Genomic DNA, 19,231 nt, shown 5'->3' on the forward strand with positions numbered 1-19,231 from the left:
GATAATATAAGATAAGACAAGGGATAAGATAAGATAAGACAAGGGATAATATAAGATAAGATAAGATAAGACAAGGGATAATATAAGATAAGACAAGGGATAATATAAGATAAGACAAGGGATAAGATAAGATAAGGGATAAGATAAGATAAGATAAGGGATAAGATAAGATAAGGGATAAGACACGCCTGTATTGATCCCACAACTGAGAAATTCCAGTGTTGCAGCAGTCAAGGGGAAAGAGTCAGATTAAAGATTTCAAAATAAAAAAAAACTTAAAATCTAGGCATGCAAAAAAATATGAAAATACAAGAAACGGCGATAAATAATAATAATATATAATAATAATAATACTAATAATGAGCAGTGAATAAAAGAGAGCATATTTAGTGCAAAGTGATTGTAGTTGCCAAACAACAACAAGGGGGACAGTAATGTTTATAAATGAAGCGTCACTGTAAAGTCTTGGTTGGATGAGTGCGTTTGTCGGCTCCGGACACTCCAACATTATTTATTATTATTATTATTTTAGTATCGCAGCGTATTTTGCTGCTGGAGGCTGCAGTGCACCCTCAGTACTGGACTGATTCCAGACCTTCAGACACAAAACATGAGAAAACAGGGTCCAGGTTGAAAAACACACAAGTCCCGCTTTAACTTGTGAGACCAGCGGGGCCCTCAGGAGGTTAGCGGGGCCCCGAAGAGTCCGATCAGTGTGTCAGTACAATTGACACAGACGTCGCTGGTTTGAACTTTAATCTGACTGAAATGTCAAACTGCCAGTGTGAACCTGTTGTTGTCTTTGTTTGTTTTATCTCGCTTTCTATCACCTCCTTCGGCCTGTCGTCACCTGTTCTCATCTTATTACACGACACATCAGTAACAGGACGGTTTCTTCTTCGGAGGCTCAGACGTGTTGTGTTGTGAGTCATTTCCTGGAAGTAAACAGCTGATTCAGGCGTCTGTTAGAAAACTAAAGTTTAGGATAATCAATTAATATTAATCTCTTGATTATGGAGAGCTGTAATCCATCTCCACTGTGATCATATAAGAAGCACCAAATTCTGTTTTTCTCAGGAAACTTCTTCTGTTGAAGTGACGGACCGTGACGTCAACAAACAAAACATTCATCATAAACATTTATTCTCTTATTTATCTCTTGAAATGTTTGTTTACAACATTTCTTCTGATGTTTGTAAACAATCTTTCTGCCATGAAAACAAATCCTGATGACGTTTTTATGATTTTATAAACTGTGGATCCAAATCTGATATTTATCATTAACATATTTGTTTATTTTAATATTTTAACGCAATGAGTGTGTGTGAGTGACGCTGCACGAGGACTTCTCTGATTGGTTCAGAAACAGGATGACGTAAACAGTTTCTGCTGAATCAACCTGAAATCACTGAAAACAAACAAAAAGCAAACAAACAAACACAAAGCAAACAAACAAAAAGACGTCAGTGAAAACAGCTGATCAATGAACGCGCGCTTCTTTTGTCCTGCAGACGTTTCACACTCTCAGAGATCAGACCAGTTCACACAACAACACACACCAGTCTAACCAGTACACACACTCACCGGCGTGTCGGTCGGTGCTCCTGCGTCACAGTAGGAGCAGCTCCTGGGTGCTGCTGTGGTCGGTGGGACTGAGTCTGGAGCTGAGCTCTGCAGGACCGTGTTCGGTTGGACCGTGTGCAGGATGCTGAGGAAGCTGCTCTGCTGCAGTACCGAGCCCCGCCCGGTGGGAGGGGCGGGGCTTCAGGGCCTCTTCATCACCAACACAACAGGGCGAGTTAAAGGAAGCGAACCAGCAGCAGTGTTTGTTTCATCCCAACAAAATATCACGAAACTGCAGATAAATAAATGTATTTACACTCTGACCATCCAAATATTCTCTGACTGTCATTTTAATACACACATGACGTCGTCACTCTTCAGGCTTCTTCAGGTGTCTTTGTCTCCTGTGGTGAGTGAAACAGCGCCCCCCTGCTTTACAACGGCACGCTGTGGTCAGAGACGGTACTACACTGATTTTATTAACTGGTCACCATCAGCTGACACCAGCTCGAAACATTAATAATCACATCAATAAAAGAGAAAACAAAAAAGTGCTGATAAATGGGCAGGTTGACTGATTATAACATGAAGTCCAGGACATGGTTAGCATAGCTTAGCATAAAGACTGGAGCCCAGGAAAATGGCTTCTCAGTGTCGCCACAAAACAGACACAAAAAACATCATTTCGGCTCCAGGCAGGGACGGGCAGTATTTCTATTACTTGTATTTAAAATACGTATTTCAGTTACACTTGAGTATTTTGTAATTTGTATTTGATAAGGCCGATAAAAAGCAAATGTAATTGGTAACAAAATACTTTTGAGTGGAGTAATTTTGTATTTAAAATACTCAATACTTTCTCCAAAATAAAAAAATCAGATCAAAAAATAAAAATAATAGGCTACACATTCTTATAATATTAACTGTAATAATATTTTTTACTTTTTTTTTTTAATCTATATGTTTTTTTAAACTCGGGCCCTTCAGTGACCTCGTGGTCTGTTTCACTGGACTGTGCATAACATAGGAAACTGTATGTTGTTGTGGTTGATGTTTGGGATGAGTCTGCTACAAATGAACTGCCTCACATGGGATCAATAAAGTTGTCTGAATCTGAATCTGAATCAATAAGTAATATTTTAGGGTAGCCTACATGTCCCTAGCTTTTCTTTCTCTTTATCATTTGAAAGAGTTGAACACAGGGCTCCAAGTTAGACAGCAAACAAGTGAACTAGCTACAGTAGCTACAGTGTCTTGCTGCTGTCCAGCTCGACCGTTGGTGGACAGTTCACAGCACAACTAGACTGGACCTGCCAGACATGCTGCTCACGTGGATGGACCCACACTACCAGCAGACTACCTTGCTGCTCACGTCTTCCAAGTTCAACAGATTGTCTGTCAAGGTAAATATTTTATCTGAGTGCGGCAGATGTCACCTGGCGTGATGTATGATTTATGTCTGGGTCTGGCTACATAGCCTATTGTATAAATACATGGTGATGATAGTTATAATATCAAGCTAGCGCTGCTTATGCTAACTGTCTAGGTTAGTGCATTACTCATGGTCTCTAGCTGCAGTATGCACATTTTGAGCATTTTTTTTTAATTATTCACGAAAAGCTTTATCATACAACAGAATTCATTGCTTGAAGTATGGTGCTAGCCTGAATCGTATGATGTATCCAGATGTATCCGCACACAGCGTTGCTGTGCCGCCCAGAGCCACCCTGATGTCGGCAGAAGATGAGGAGGCACAGGTGGCTGTCCTCGTAGCCCAGGTCGTAGCTGTAGCTTCAGGTGCGGCTGCTGGTGGCGGTGTAACGTTAACGTTGGCACTAGGTTGTGGTGATGCAACGCTAGGATTGGCACAGAAACTAGCAATGGAGAGCTGCCGCTCTCTGCGACTAACAGCGGCCTTGTGGCTAGCGCCATGCATGTGGGACTCTACGGAGTTAATTCCCATCAATGCAACGCTGATCTTCTTCTTGCATACTGCACAATATGCCACCCTGATGTTAACTGCAACTGGCTGCAGCCATGTTTTAAAGTCTGGCATATCCAGCCAGGACTCTGCGAATTTGCACTTTCCCATAAGTTCACCATTCCAGCCTTCTCTTTCGTTCTGCTCTGAGGGCGTCATGTGACATAGGGTGTGTTTGTAATATGCCCCGAGAGCACCAGAGCGTAGTCGGGGTGCTCTCTGGTCTTTCGAAAAGTCGTTTGTGCCTCTGAATTTCCACCCAGGTGTGCTCTGGCGCTCTCAGAGAAAATTTACAAACGCACCTATAGTAACCTAGTTTATTTATGTTACTGGTTCATCTTTGTTTTTTGACAAAACAAAAAAAATTCACACACTTTTACAATGTTTTTTAGGACTCAAACTCTTTGGACAGTTAATCCAGAAAAATACCTTCAAAATTTAAGACCTCATAAAGTCTAATAAGACTTTTTAATACTTTTTAAGGGTCTTAATTTCCCCAAATTTGATTTTTCAACTTTTAATACTTTTCAAGACCCCACTGATACCCTGCTGGAGGCTAACTAATCCATAGGTGTATTGTCCGAGGTTACAGTGAGCTATCGCTAGGAAAAGGAACGAGAAAATTTGGCACAACACAAGCCGAACACAGCATGGCAGCAAAAGCCAACCCAATTGGGCAACTCTGCATAGTTTCGCTTTCAGCAAAGTTGCCCCATTGGGTCAGCTCTCGCCGCCTCGCCGACACTCGGCCCATGCTGCACCAAACCTCCTTGCTGTTTCATTTATAGGCAGCACTCCCTGACCTAAGACAGCAGAGCTATGTATTGAATAATGCCGGAGTATCCCTTTAAGTTCACTCATTGCCTTCTACAGCCATCTAGTGGACAAACATGGGAACAGCATATAATTTTACATTAATTGGTTAATGCTAAGTTATGGCATGACCTTATTGTATAGAATTGCAAACAATGCATACACTGGTTTGTTGCAAATGAAATCTCCAGGTAATTAACTGCTCATGTATAGTTACATGCCGTGATCGTTCCTGGCCTTAAATGACGTTCTTTAGCAGAGGAAATAAACGGCAGTTTACGTTGGGTTTTCTTACTTGAACTTATCTGTAGGCCTAAGGCCTATGTTTTTCTCCTGGGGTTCACAGATGCTAAACATTTACCCTGTTTTCTGACAAAGTCTCAAAAGGCCACATAAAACATGATAAATCAACAGGGTTCCCATGGGTCCTTGAAATCCTTGAAAGTCTGTGAGTTTGAAAAAAATAATTTCAAGGTGCTGGAAAGTTTTTGAAAATATGCATAAATGTACTCAGGTCATTGAAAGTCCTTGAATTTATCTATTTCTGTATGAAATTGCATGAAAATAGGATTTCGACGCGCGAATTTCCAAATGTTCTCCCTTGAAATCTTTCCGTTTCTCACAACAGGACACTTTACTGGATCTTTGAGGCAGATGATCAATACTACCAAGTATGCCAAAATAGGCTGGCTAAGTTTATTACTTAACCCACACAAGTTCAGATAAAACTTTTTTTTTTTTTGTTAGGGTTGTGCCAGCAATAAACAGCTTATCTTTTGTGTTTTTTTTGTGAAATAAATAAATAAATAAAATAAAAAAAACCATAATAATAATAATAATAATAATAATAATTACTTCGAAAATATTCAAACTCAATTTCATGGCCCTTTTGACAGCCCTATAACACTGTTGATGAAGCTAACACTGCTAACACTGTTGATGAAGCTAACACTGCTAACACTGCTAACACTGCTAACACTGTTGATGAAGCTAACACTACTAACACTGTTGATGAAGCTAACACTGCTAACACTGTTGATGAAGCTAACACTACTAACACTGTTGATGAAGCTAACACTGCTAACACTGCTAACACTGTTGATGAAGCTAACACTGCTAACACTGCTAACACTGTTGATGAAGCTAACACTGCTAACAACACTGAGAGACTCTCGGACACATAGATGAATGAGAGGATCACAGAACACAGGTGCACCTGATAAATGTCTCTGGATTACTTTATTGACTTTACATGGACTCAGTCAGATAGTGTTTGGAATATAAAACAGTGACAGGAAGAGAAGCTGCAGCTGTAAACAGGAATATGGCGTGCTGCGGTAACACTGAAGCTCCGGGCAAACACGGAGCGGCGGCTCAGATCATGGCGAAGTTTATCCACTGCAGGAAGAACACAGAGAAACCAGGTCAGCACCTGAGCTGCTGTTACTGACTGAGGTGTGTTCTGCCAACACGTTCTCATCTGAACTCGTCAAACATCGCCGCTTTCACGTCTGCATATGACGCGTTAGGTATCCTCCTGTGTCTGTTGCTGACGCTCCAGGACGCCGTGCCATTTTACGCCTGTTACACGCCTGAGTCTTTTTCAAAATACACTTTGGTTTTCACAGGAAATGTACACTTTCTGTTTGTTAGATGCATCCAGTGTTTTTCAAAATAAACTAACAACATCAGTAAAACACCTCATTTGTGTTTATTTATTTATTTACTGTATCACAAAAGCACAAGGTTAGGTTTGGAAAAAAACATCATGGTTTGGCTCAACATTCACACAGGAAGTGAACAGTGGGCAGCTGGCTCAAAGCCCAGGCTTTGTTCACTTACCCAGCTTCTTAAATGACGTTGTTACCGTTGCTGGTGCGCATTATACTGCTGCGAAAGGTGCCTCTGTGCGTCAGTATGTAACGTACACTACATCCAGTTGTAGTTCTAGCCTAAATGGCGCCCTGGGCGACACCTCCCCTTCAGGCCATATCAGGATCTGCTACTGCGTACATCAACTGACATAGCGCCATGTTTGATGACTTCTGTTGGTGGCCACTGTGTCAACAACTGCTGCTGGCTGACAGTGCCCGCCGCAAGGGGTGCCTTTGTGTGTTGGTACCTAACGGCCAGATCACTGAGTAAGTGGTGGTATTTGATGAGTTCAGATGGAGAACAGCTGGTTCTGCTGACCTGTTTGGTTCTGGTTCTTTAGATAAGCAGTTTTGTTCTCACCTGGCAGAAGTCGAGCTGGATGGAGCCGCTTTCATTAGAATCAAGGTTCTTAAAGATCCCTGAGGAGGAAGAGGAGTCACATGTCAGAGTTTTTCTGACCCATTTCGAGGCTGTGTCGTTAGCAGGTGCGTTAGCTAACTTCATTAGTTCATTAGCTATCATTAGCTTGTAATTATCTTTCCAAGGGACATACAAGAGGGAGTCCCCGGTATGTTCTCTGTCTCATATAGAGTCCTAAACAGAACCTAAAGAGAAACTTGAACTGTTAACTGTCTTTGCTAGCCTTCATCAGACTCACTGAACATCATCTCCAGCCTCATCAGGCAGCACACGAAGTTGTCGAAGTCGATGGTCATGTCGGGGTCGGAGTATCGAGCTACCAGCAGCTGGTAGATGGTGTTGTTGAGAGTGAAACCTGGAGAAGCAGAGCACACCGTCACTATCATGCTAACGCTTCAGGAGCGTGATTTGTCTTATAAAGTTTCAGAAATGCTAATCTTTTAGTTTCTGTTGACAGACACTGTTAACAAAGCTAACTAAGCTAACCCTGCTAATGAAGCTAACACTGCTAATAAAGCAAACACTGCTAATGAAGCTAACACTGCGAACCATTAAAGAGCTTCTGACTTATGTCATGTTCAAACTACAAGTGACAACGCAGCAGCATAACCAGCTACCTGATCACCAAGGTCTTGTTTAAGTGTTCAAGCGCTCATTCACGTAGTCGCGTTGTGACGGCCTTGTCTGCATCTGCTACATGCCACAAAGCATCTCGACAAAACATCATCTCAAGTTTGTGTTTGGTCATAAAATATGTCGATGCTTTTGATAAATGTTTGAGCTTTACCATCACATCTCACCGTTACATTACACCCCCCTGTGCGCCGCAATGCACAGAGAGCTAGCATAGCATCAGCTAACTTGGCTAAATAACACAGTTAGAAACAAAAATTGGTTGATGCTTCAATGCATCACTGGAGTACTGAGAAAAGGTGAGGCCGGGTGTCAGTTTGTAGCTTCATGTCACTGAAAATGATGTTGCTCATAGTGTGAACATAGCATAACACTGCTAACACTGTCAGCTGAGCTACCACTACTCATGGTGCTAACAAAGCTAACACGGCTAATGATGCTGACAATGTCAACAAAGCTAACACGGCTAACAATGCTGACATTGCTCAAAAAGTTAACACCCTATACTGTTCAGGAAGCTACCACTGCTAATGCTACTAACATTGCTAACACTGCTAACATTGCTTACAAAGCTAATGTTGCTAACACTGTTTGGGAGCTTACACTGCAAACACAGTTAAGGGAGCTAAAGCTAATGCTTCAAAGGATGGCTGCTTATCCAGCAGGAAGTAACGTACCATCAGTGTACTGACAGTAAAGTGTGGAGAGTCCAGACAGCAGCAGCAGCAGAGAGGAACACAAATACAACATTAACTTAGACAGAGAAACACACAGGATACAAACAAGAAGAAGAAGAAGAAGCTCCTCTTCCTCAGATGTTAGTGAGCAGGAAAAAGAGAAACAGGAAGAACGTTTTATTTTGAAATAAGTGTCTGGGAGGAGCTGAGGGTGTCTGAGCAGTGAGTCCGTCGGAAATCACCGTGACTCAAATTCACTATGTTCCAGTGTTTCTGAGAAGTTCACTTTGAGCTGACAGAGAAAAATTAGACAGAGAGATTTGATCAAACAGGAAATGACACGACGAGACATCTGCAGTGCAGGAAACAGGCTCAGACTGATCAGATCCATCATGGGTATCATGAATTTCTGAGGCTTCAATTTTTAAAACATGCAAATATGATCAAAGTTGTATTTACAGGTAGAAAATAAAATGTAGTCCATGTTGTTTCATTCTAACAGGTGTCTGATCCATCTGACTGAAAACAAACAGGAACGCCTCCCGTCTGTAAAAGGCAGGGAGGAGCCTGTATCTAAACCAGTCTTTGACTCCACCCACTGATGTTTCATCGGCCAATGAGAAGCTCTTTGACTCCAGAAACAGAGTGCAGCCAGCCTGAGGCCTCTGAACCAAACCACACTACAGAGCAGGAAGATTTTAGTGAGAGCTGACGGAGGGGAAACAGGTTTCATCTGCTGGTTAGAGAAGTTCCTGAACATTTACATGCAACAAACAGGGTGGAGGTCAAAGGTCACTCAGTGACATTGCACAGGGAAACGATGCTGTAACGATTTGCATGACACAGATTCAGACTGACACCACGCAAGCTTCATGTTGTTCCACAACTTTAACTCAGCTTCAGGAAGAATAATAATCTAGAATACCCGCCCTGCTGTGACATGACTCTGCCCAGTACACTCTGTGGTTGTATGACTCCGCCCACCAGTCCACCCTGTGGTTGTATGACTCCGCCCACCAGTCCACCCTGTGGTTGTATGACTCCGCCCACCAGTCCACCCTGTGGTTGTATGACTCCGCCCACCAGTCCAGTGTCTCTGACAGTCTCCATCCATGTCAGTGAAAACATGGATGCTTCACACACAGAAGATCTATACAATCAGCACAGTTTCAAGATTAGAGTCACCAATTCAGTATCTGACCAAATGTCTCCCCTTCTGTTCCTGAGATATGATGTTAAAACATGATGATGTCACAGTCAAGCTGACCTTTGACCTTTTGACCTTCATTATTTTATCCTGTTAGACATTTGTGTCAAGTTTGGTCAGAATTAGTGAATGAATTCTTCAGTTATGGACAAAAACATGTTTTGTGAGGTCACACTGACCTTTGACTACCAAATTCTCATCAGTTCCTTGTTGAGTCCAAGTGAACGTTTGTGCCAAATTTAAAGAAATTACTTCACAGAGTTCTTGAGATATTGTGTTCACAAGCATGAGACAGACAAGGTCACAGTGACCTTTGACCTTTGACCACCAAAAACTAACCAGTTCCTTGTTGAGTCCAGGTGGATGTTTGTGCCAAATTTGTAGAAATTTCTCTGAGATATCATGTTCGATCGTCAGATATCACGTCATGATTGGACAAACAGATGGACAGACGGATGGGCAACCCGAAAACATAATGGCGCCGGGCTGGAGTCATAACAATCATCATTTTACAGTCAAAATTTCAAAAGTGAAATGTCAAAGTTTCAACACCAGGAAATGACATCCTGGCACTTCCTGTGAGAAACACCTGACACCTGTTGCAGTATTTTTAGCCTCAGTGTGTGCTGGTACAACAGAGTGAGTGTTTCTGCTGCAGACGGTAACTCTGCTTCTCTTTGATGTTAGAACGTCCTGGGAGGTTAATCTTCGACCCAGGAAGAGAATCAGCTCTGGAGTTCAGCTTTGTCACTGTGTATTTCCTGAAGAAGAAGAAGAGACTGACCTGCATCTTTGAAGGCGACTCTCATCTCAGGAGTGCTCATCGTCCCCGAGTTATCGGAGTCGTTCTTCTTATAGATGGACTACAGACACACGGACACACAGACGGCTGCTGTTGACATTTGTTGTCAGGCTGAATTCAGATATTCGGGACTAAAGGTCACAGAGGTCTTACCAGGTATCTCTGCACCTTCTTCCACAGGGTGGCGAACTCTCCCAGGCCAAGCTTCCCATTACCGCTGCCCTGCTGATGAATTAAGGATCTGTGATGTCACACTGTACTGAAGGCCAGTGATACATGCACCAGAGCTCAGCCCCAGTTCAACTGGAGCTCAGCCCCAGTTCAACTGGAGCTCAGCCCCAGTTCAACTGGAGCTCAGCCCCAGTTCAACTGGAACTCGGCCGGTTGCTGTCAGGGTCAAGTTCCTCGTACAGACGATGGACTCGGTGATTATTTGTGTATTTTTGTGTGTTTTGTGTCATTTCCTGAAGACGTCCTCGATGGCAGCATCTTCTTGTTTGTTTTTTTGGTTAAAATTTCTGGCATCATTGCTTCCTGCCGCAGGTCTGTGTGTCTGTGTTCTTTACAGGTGTTTTTATCTGTCTGTGACGAGTCGACCAGACAAACATGTCTATTAGCTTGCTAGCAAACGTTAGCGTGTTAATAATAACAACATGGCTGAAAGGATACATCCATCAGGTTCACCATCACCCTGCAGGTCTCCATACTGAAGCCGTCAGTCTTTATGTCAGTTCCTGTAAGGAGAGAGACAGGAAGTTCAAGCTGAACAGGTGAACAGGTGAACAGATGATCAGGTGAACAGGTGGTCAGGTGAACAGATGATCATGTGATCAGGTGAACAGGTGAACAGATGATCAGGTGAACAGGTGAACAGATGAACAAATGAGCAGGTGATCAGGTGAACAGATGAACAGATGAACAGGTGAACAGATGAACAGATGATCAGGTGAACAGGTGAACAAATGAGCAGGTGATCAGGTAAACAGATGAACAAGTGAACAGATGAACAGATGATCAGGTGAACAAATGAGCAGGTGATCAGGTGAACAAATGAGCAGGTGATCAGGTGAACAGATGAACAGGTGAACAGATGATCAGGTGAACAAATGAGCAGGTGATCAGGTGAAGAGGTGATCAGGTGAACAGATGAAGAGGTGATCAGGTGAACAGATGAACAGGTGAACAGATGAAGAGGTGATCAGGTGAACAGATGAAGAGGTGATCAGGTGAACAGATGAACAGGTGAACAGATGAAGAGGTGAGCAGGTGAACAGATGAAGAGGTGATCAGGTGAACAGATGAGCAGGTGAACAGATGAAGAGGTGATCAGGTGAACAGATGATCAGGTGAACAGATGAACAGGTGATCAGGTGAACATATGGACAGGTGAACAGGTGAACAGGTGATCAGGTGAACAAATGAACAGGTGATCAGGTGAACAGATGAACAGGTGAACAGATGAAGAGGTGATCAGGTGAACAAATGAGCAGGTGATCAGGTGAACAGATGAGCAGGTGAACAGATGAAGAGGTGATCAGGTGAACAGATGAGCAGGTGATCAGGTGAACAGATGAGCAGGTGAACAGATGAAGAGGTGATCAGGTGAACAGATGAGCAGGTGAACAGATGAAGAGGTGATCAGGTGAACAGATGAACAGGTGAACAGATGAAGAGGTGATCAGGTGAACAGATGAGCAGGTGAACAGATGAAGAGGTGATCAGGTGAACAGATGAACAGGTGAACAGATGAAGAGGTGATCAGGTGAACAGATGAACAGGTGATCGAGTAAAAACATGAACAGGTGAACAGCTGAACAGGTGAACAGGTGATCAGGTGATCAGATGAACAGGTGAACAGATGAACAGGTGAACAGCTGAACAGGTGAAAAGATGAACAGGTGATCAGGTGAACATATGAACAGGTGAACAGGTGATCAGATGAACAGGTGATCAGATGAACAGGTGAACAGCTGAACAGGTGAAAAGATGAACAGGTGATCAGGTGAACATATGAACAGGTGAACAGCTGAACAGCTGAACAGGTGAAGAGGTGATCAGGTGAACAGATGAAGAGGTGATCAGGTGAACAGATGAACAGGTGATCAGGTGAACAGATGAAGAGGTGATCAGGTGAACAGATGAACAGGTGAACAGATGAGGTGATCAGGTGAACAGATGAAGAGGTGATCAGGTGAACAGATGAACAGGTGAACAGATGAGGTGATCAGGTGAACAGATGAGGTGATCAGGTGAACAGATGAAGAGGTGATCAGGTGAACAGATGAGCAGGTGAACAGATGAAGAGGTGATCAGGTGAAAAGATGAAGAGGTGATCAGGTGAACAGATGAAGAGGTGATCAGGTGAAGAGGTGATCAGGTGAACAGGTGAACAGATGAACAGATGAACAGGTGAACAGATGAACAGGTGATCAGGTGAACATATGGACAGGTGAACAGGTGATCAGGTGAACAGGTGAACAAATGAACAGGTGATCAGGTGAACAGATGAACAGGTGAACAGATGAAGAGGTGATCAGGTGAAGAGGTGATCAGGTGAACAGATGAGCAGGTGATCAGGTGAACAGATGAGCAGGTGAACAGATGAAGAGGTGATCAGGTGAACAGATGAGCAGGTGAACAGGTGATCAGGTGAACATATGAACAGGTGAACAGCTGAAGAGGTGATCAGGTGAACAGATGAACAGGTGAACAGATGAAGAGGTGATCAGGTGAACAGATGAGCAGGTGAACAGATGAAGAGGTGATCAGGTGAACAGATGAACAGGTGAACAGATGAAGAGGTGATCAGGTGAACAGATGAACAGGTGATCGAGTAAAAACATGAACAGGTGAACAGCTGAACAGGTGAACAGGTGATCAGGTGATCAGATGAACAGGTGAACAGATGAACAGGTGAACAGCTGAACAGGTGAAAAGATGAACAGGTGATCAGGTGAACATATGAACAAGTGAACAGGTGATCAGATGAACAGGTGATCAGATGAACAGGTGAACAGCTGAACAGGTGAAAAGATGAACAGGTGATCAGGTGAACATATGAACAGGTGAACAGCTGAACAGGTGATCAGGTGAACAGATGAACAGGTGAACAGATCGTCAGTTGAACAGGTGATCGAGTAAAATCATGAAAGGGTGAACAGGTGAAGTGCTGAAGCTTCAGCTGAGTTTACGTTTGCCGACGATCTTGTTCATGATGGTCCTCAGCTCGGCTGCAGAGATCTCCATGTCCTGAAACACAGCAGGAAACACATCACACCTGCAGGCCACCGTACACCTGCTCTCTGTTGTTTTACTAGTAAACTTTGTCACCTGGTTCGTCAGGTGTTACATGTATATCCTGCTGTTAGCTGTTAGCTGTCAGCATGTAGTTGAACCACAACCCTGCTCTGACTGGTCCCCACCACACAGGAAGTGATGAAATACTCACGTCTCCGGCCAGTTTGGTGAAGAGGCCTCTGAATCCTGCGTCCACCTCCTCATCAGGCACCGTCTCCTGAACACAATCACCATGGCAATGGTCACAAAGTGAACAACAAACTTTATTCACACAGTGACGTTCAAACAGGCGACAGACGACATGACGCAGCACCGACACATTATCTTTTAATAATAATCATATAAACAACAACAATATTCAGTTTCATGTGACGGGAAACAAACCAAAGCATCTGAAGAGAAAATGATTTTAATCTTAGCTCTGACGCTGAATCAATGTTTCATGTAAACACATCCCTGAGGTGATATCGTGTCTGTTATTTTAATGTTCACCTCATTTCACGTTTCAAAGTTTAACATGAGTTTAAGAATTCTTTTAGAGCAGCGGTTCCAAACTGGTGGGTCGCGGGTCATTCTGATTGGACCACAAGTGACTTGTGACGAGTGAATTTCCAGCACAAAGCTTTTATTTTGAAGTGCTGTTTCCTGTTTCCTGAACACATTAAACGGTGTGGACTTTGACCTGATGACTGAGAAGAAATCAGGACCAGTTGGGAACAGCTGCTTTAGAGTCCAGACCTTTGACTGGATGAGAAGTTATCACCTCGCTGTTGGACAAAAACATGAGGACAGGATTTAAATTCACAGCCCAACTACACATCAACATTTACTCACATCCTCCAGTTCAGCGCTGACCGGGTCGTCACAGGGTCTGACAGGACGGAGATATTAAGAGGTTAGACAACACATTTTCAGTCTGCCACAGATAAAGTGTCCAGATAAACTACGAGTGACAACATTCAGGGAGCTCCTCCACTTTCAGACAAACTGAATCCTGGGGAGGGGTCTGGCTGCAGACCTCCAGCATGAGGCCACTTCCAGTGCAGGCTCCTCTCTCAGGCCGCCTCCAGCGTCAGGCCCGGAAATAACAAACTTTTTGTGCGTCTCCAGAAGGACTGCGGCATTTTCATCAGTTTCTTACAAGTGAAGGACTTTTGCTATTTGACTACCACCGTGACAGTAAGTGACAATGACAATTCATATATCCCAAAAAACGAATGCACGGGGTGCATATGTTTGTTGTTCTACCAGCCGCTCTATGCACTTAAATTACAGAATGTTACATATGTTACGCTAACGGTGGCTAGCTGTTGACTACGACGCTCAGGTTATCTGTTGTCTAAATGAACATGAAATGTTTTGCTATCGTTCACTCGGTTTATACTTTTACTAATTGAAATATATACTATGAACTTAACATGACTTTTTTCTGAGTTATGTAGATGCATCACTCAATTATTCAAACAAGTGCAGGGCATAAAGTGGAACACTGCACAGCTTGTCAGTGGAAGTGTCGGCATGTTTCTCTGTTTTATACTCAGGTTATTCTGACTGGCTCAACGACTCACATGTGACCTTAACGACTCTGTCAGGGTTCACACCCACACAGAGTTTAAAGCCTGCAACTCCGCACCAGTCAGTCAGAACTGAAGAAGCTTCTTAGATGAAACGTCTTCAAGAAACTCGAGCAGGTTCAGCCTACGATATGACACTTAAGAACGTTAGCTATCGTTATTAACGTGTTTAACGACAGTCGAGACGTTTGGATGTCGGTGAGAGATTAACAACTTGGTGTCGGATGTTAACGACCACTGCTCCTCTCCAAGCAGCAAATTTGATGAGCAGTGATGACATCATGCTGTGCTGTGTTAGCTCATGCTAACCATGCAGAGACAGCAGGAGGAGAGTGGCTCAAAGAGACGGTTCTTCAGCGCTGCGTCAAACAGCACCAACAGCTGATTGACGGCGATCAGCTGTTGGTGCCTCCCACCACCGTCACAAACAGACTCTAATTCTGTGGGAAACTCTTAATCGTCATAGCAACAGTCTCAAAATCTGAAACAGCATCACAACTAGCATGGAGATATAAAAAACTGAAACAGTTCAGCGTTCACCACAGCGTTTTAGAAAAGCTGCCATCAGACAATTCGACCGCAACAACCCCAAAAACAGCTGTGAAATCCTGAAGGGACTGTTCAGGGAGCCCGTCGAGCCCTAAGTGAGCCTCAGCAACGACTTCCTGTTGCTCTGAAAACAGGTTAAAAGTGTGCGAAGCTTCACCAAACTGGAGTCAGGGGAACGATTTTTCAGCCGGTTCACTGACGGAGCAGGTTGGGACATGTTCACGGAAACAATGTGGTGTTTGCTCGCTCATTTGTTTGCGTCGCCCCCCCCCCCCCGTTAGGAAACAGGGACCACTCAGAAACATGAGGGACCACAGGCTCACTACAGGCTCCGCCCCGACCCTTCACCTGTGTCACCACCCGCCCTGCAGCACCATGTCACATCTTACTGGGTCTCTGTCTGCTTCTCAGAGAACACTCGGATGCAGAAGTCTCCGTTGAGGTGCGGATCGAAGGTGGACGGGACGATCAGGTACTCTCCAGGTGGCAGCTTGAAGCGATTGCTGACCTCCCGCAGGTTGATGAAGGTTTCAGACCTCGCCGTCTGAGCGTGGGTCAGGAAGTAGTTCTTATCCAGGTGAACCTCCCTCTGCCCGTGGAACTGAGGAGGACAACAGCCAATCAGGAAACTGGACAGGTAGTGCAGCCACTGAGAATTGTCTTTGAATTCTGAATCACAGCCTTTGTCTCCATCTCTGCTCATCAGTTTAGAAATCAATCATCAGTTTTTAAATCGATTTCAGTTGCTGGCTTCTCTCGTCACTGTCTCACATTTGTATAGGGAAGCTACAGACAGTTAGCTTAGCTTAGCATAACGACTGGAAACAGGCTCCATCTGACCGACCGGCTCCTCTAAAGCTCACTGACTAACAGGTCATATCTGCTCTGTTGGGTCTGAACAAACACTGAGGACTCCTGTTTAACTGGGGACCACATGCAGGACTGTTTCTTGACTTTGAGCAGTGGCCAGGCAACCAGCGGAGCCTTCGAGGGTTGAATGGTCGTGACATAAAACATCAATATAACAGACAAGTTATAACATGGATCTCTTTGGACAGAGCCAGGCTAGCTGTTTCCAGTCGTTGTGCTATGCTAAGCTAACCAGCTTCATGTTTAACAAAGACATGAATCTGGGATCATGAGGTGTGACAGCTGTGGGGACTCCCTGAGAGGAACCGCCCACTGTGGGGTCCCCCCGAGAACTACAGACCTTCAGCAGCTTTTGTCTGTTAGCATTCACACCACCAGTAAGATGGCTAAAGTGACGTACTGTGAGCCAGCAGGAAGTTGGTATAGCAATGTCACGTTTGCTTTTCGGGTCAAAATGGTGCTTTATATCTACCATCACATATCTGCTGTCTTTTTTTTGTTAGGAGTTGTTGTTTGAGTTGTGTGTTGTTTACACACCTAACAGGTTTTTAACCAGTGCTGCCGCCTCTGTGACAGACAGAAGATCACACAGAAGATCGAGTTTCAAGATTAGAGTCACCAATTCAGTGTCTGACCAAATGTCTCCCCTTCTGTTCCTGAGATATGACGTTAAAACCTGATGATGTCAAAGTCAAGCTGACCTTTGACCTTTTGACCTTCATTATTTTATCCTGTTAAACATTTGGGTCAAGTTTGGTCAGAATTCTCCGTCCCTCCCTCGGCCTCTCTGTTGATACTCTGTGTAGAAGTACGATTAAAATATTTAAATAATTTTCCTGCTCTAGATTCATTGGGAAGGCCAACAGATTGAAAGCAAGTTTTTAACTCCGCCCAGATTTTTAATTGTTTCAAACCTACCTGATACTTTTATCCTCATGTTATAGTTTATAGTCATGTTATAGTTTATAGTCATGTTATAATTTATCCTCATGTTATAGTTTATAGTCATGTTATAGTTTATAGTCATGTTATAGTTTATTCTCATGTTATAGTTTATAGTCATGTTATAGTTTATTCTCATGTTATAGTTTATCCTCATGTTATAGTTTATAGTCATGTTATAGTTTATTCTCATGTTATAGTTTATTCTCATGTTATAGTTTATAGTCATGTTATAGTTTATCCTCATGTTATAGTTTATAGTCATGTTATAGTTTATCCTCATGTTATAGTTTATTCTCATGTTATAGTTTATCCTCATGTTATAGTTTATAGTCATGTTATAGTTTATAGTCATGTTATAGTTTATTCTCATGTTATAGTTTATCCTCATGTTATAGTTTATAGTCATGTTATAGTTTATATTCATGTTATAGTTTATTCTCATGTTATAGTTTATTCTCATGTTATAGTTTATAGTCATGTTATAGTTTATCCTCATGTTATAGTTTATAGTCATGTTATAGTTTATAGTCATGTTATAGTTTATCCTCATGTTATAGTTTATAGTCATGTTATAGTTTATAGTCATGTTATAGTTTATCCTCATGTTATAGTTTATAGTCATGTTATAGTTTATTCTCATGTTATAGTTTATAGTCATGTTATAGTTTATATTCATGTTATAGTTTATAGTCATGTTATAGTTTATTCTCATGTTATAGTTTATAGTCATGTTATAGTTTATTCTCATGTTATAGTTTATAGTCATGTTATAGTTTATAGTCATGTTATAGTTTATCCTCATGTTATAGTTTATAGTCATGTTATAGTTTATCCTCATGTTATAGTTTATTCTCATGTTATAGTTTATATTCATGTTATAGTTTATCCTCATGTTATAGTTTATCCTCATGTTATAGTTTATAGTCATGTTATAGTTTATCCTCATGTTATAGTTTATAGTCATGTTATAGTTTATTCTCATGTTATAGTTTATCCTCATTTTATAGTTTATAGTCATGTTATAGTTTATCCTCATGTTATAGTTTATCCTCATGTTATAGTTTATAGTCATGTTATAGTTTATCCTCATGTTATAGTTTATCCTAATGTTATAGTTTATTCTCATGTTATAGTTTATCCTCATGTTATAGTTTATAGTCATGTTATAGTTTATCCTCATGTTATAGTTTATCCTCATGTTATAGTTTATAGTCATGTTATAGTTTATCCTCATGTTATAGTTTATCCTCATGTTATAGTTTATATTCATGTTATAGTTTATCCTCATGTTATAGTTTATCCTCATGTTATAGTTTATAGTCATGTTATAGTTTATATTCATGTTATAGTTTATCCTCATGTTATAGTTTATATTCATGTTATAGTTTATCCTCATGTTATAGTTTATCCTCATGTTATAGTTTATATTCATGTTATAGTTTATATTCATGTTATAGTTTATCCTCATGTTATAGTTTATAGTCATGTTATAGTTTATTCTCATGTTATAGTTTATCCTCATGTTATAGTTTATTCTCATGTTATAGTTTATCCTCATGTTATAGTTTATAGTCATGTTATAGTTTATCCTCATGTTATAGTTTATTCTCATGTTATAGTTTATATTCATGTTATAGTTTATAGTCATGTTATAGTTTATAGTCATGTTATAGTTTATCCTCATGTTATAGTTTATAGTCATGTTATAGTTTATCCTCATGTTATAGTTTATCCTCATGTTATAGTTTATAGTCATGTTATAGTTTATCCTCATGTTATAGTTTATAGTCATGTTATAGTTTATCCTCATGTTATAGTTTATAGTCATGTTATAGTTTATTCTCATGTTATAGTTTATCCTCATGTTATAGTTTATTCTCATGTTATAGTTTATCCTCATGTTATAGTTTATAGTCATGTTATAGTTTATCCTCATGTTATAGTTTATTCTCATGTTATAGTTTATAGTCATGTTATAGTTTATAGTCATGTTATAGTTTATCCTCATGTTATAGTTTATCCTCA

The 19,231-nt window shown here is 41.6% G+C and overlaps 2 protein-coding genes and 1 long non-coding RNA gene across 4 annotated transcripts in view; 1 reads left to right on the top strand and 2 right to left on the bottom strand.

Moving 5' to 3' along the window:
* LOC117255601 (calpain-1 catalytic subunit) overlaps positions 1-1,925 on the bottom strand; it is a 45,412-nt gene extending 43,487 nt beyond the window's left edge. Inside the window, exon 1 of one of the 2 annotated variants that reach the window (XM_078166572.1) lies at positions 1,585-1,925. The gene's annotated coding sequence lies outside the window, so the exon portion shown is untranslated. The remainder of the gene's footprint in view (positions 1-1,584) is intronic. The other variant, XM_078166571.1, reaches the window with a different exon arrangement.
* A 3,652-nt stretch (positions 1,926-5,577) lies between these two features.
* The window catches only part of LOC117255600 (calpain-2 catalytic subunit-like), a 41,281-nt gene continuing 27,627 nt past the window's right edge, over positions 5,578-19,231 (bottom strand). The window contains exons 12-21 of the mRNA XM_033624686.2: positions 15,781-15,992; positions 14,103-14,139; positions 13,420-13,485; positions 13,163-13,220; positions 10,641-10,705; positions 10,125-10,193; positions 9,954-10,032; positions 6,891-7,007; positions 6,593-6,651; positions 5,578-5,755 (exon numbers count right to left, since the gene is read on the bottom strand). Coding sequence (XP_033480577.1) covers positions 5,732-5,755; positions 6,593-6,651; positions 6,891-7,007; positions 9,954-10,032; positions 10,125-10,193; positions 10,641-10,705; positions 13,163-13,220; positions 13,420-13,485; positions 14,103-14,139; positions 15,781-15,992 — 786 coding nt within the window. The 3' untranslated portion in view covers positions 5,578-5,731. The remainder of the gene's footprint in view (positions 5,756-6,592; positions 6,652-6,890; positions 7,008-9,953; positions 10,033-10,124; positions 10,194-10,640; positions 10,706-13,162; positions 13,221-13,419; positions 13,486-14,102; positions 14,140-15,780; positions 15,993-19,231) is intronic.
* Positions 12,667-13,206, top strand: LOC144462536 (uncharacterized). Its single transcript, XR_013490820.1, has 3 exons — positions 12,667-12,900; positions 12,949-12,980; positions 13,077-13,206. It is a non-coding gene; the product is annotated as an uncharacterized LOC144462536 (long non-coding RNA).

Source organism: Epinephelus lanceolatus, chromosome 3, assembly GCF_041903045.1.
Source record: "Epinephelus lanceolatus isolate andai-2023 chromosome 3, ASM4190304v1, whole genome shotgun sequence".
Classification (NCBI taxonomy): domain Eukaryota; kingdom Metazoa; phylum Chordata; class Actinopteri; order Perciformes; family Serranidae; genus Epinephelus; species Epinephelus lanceolatus.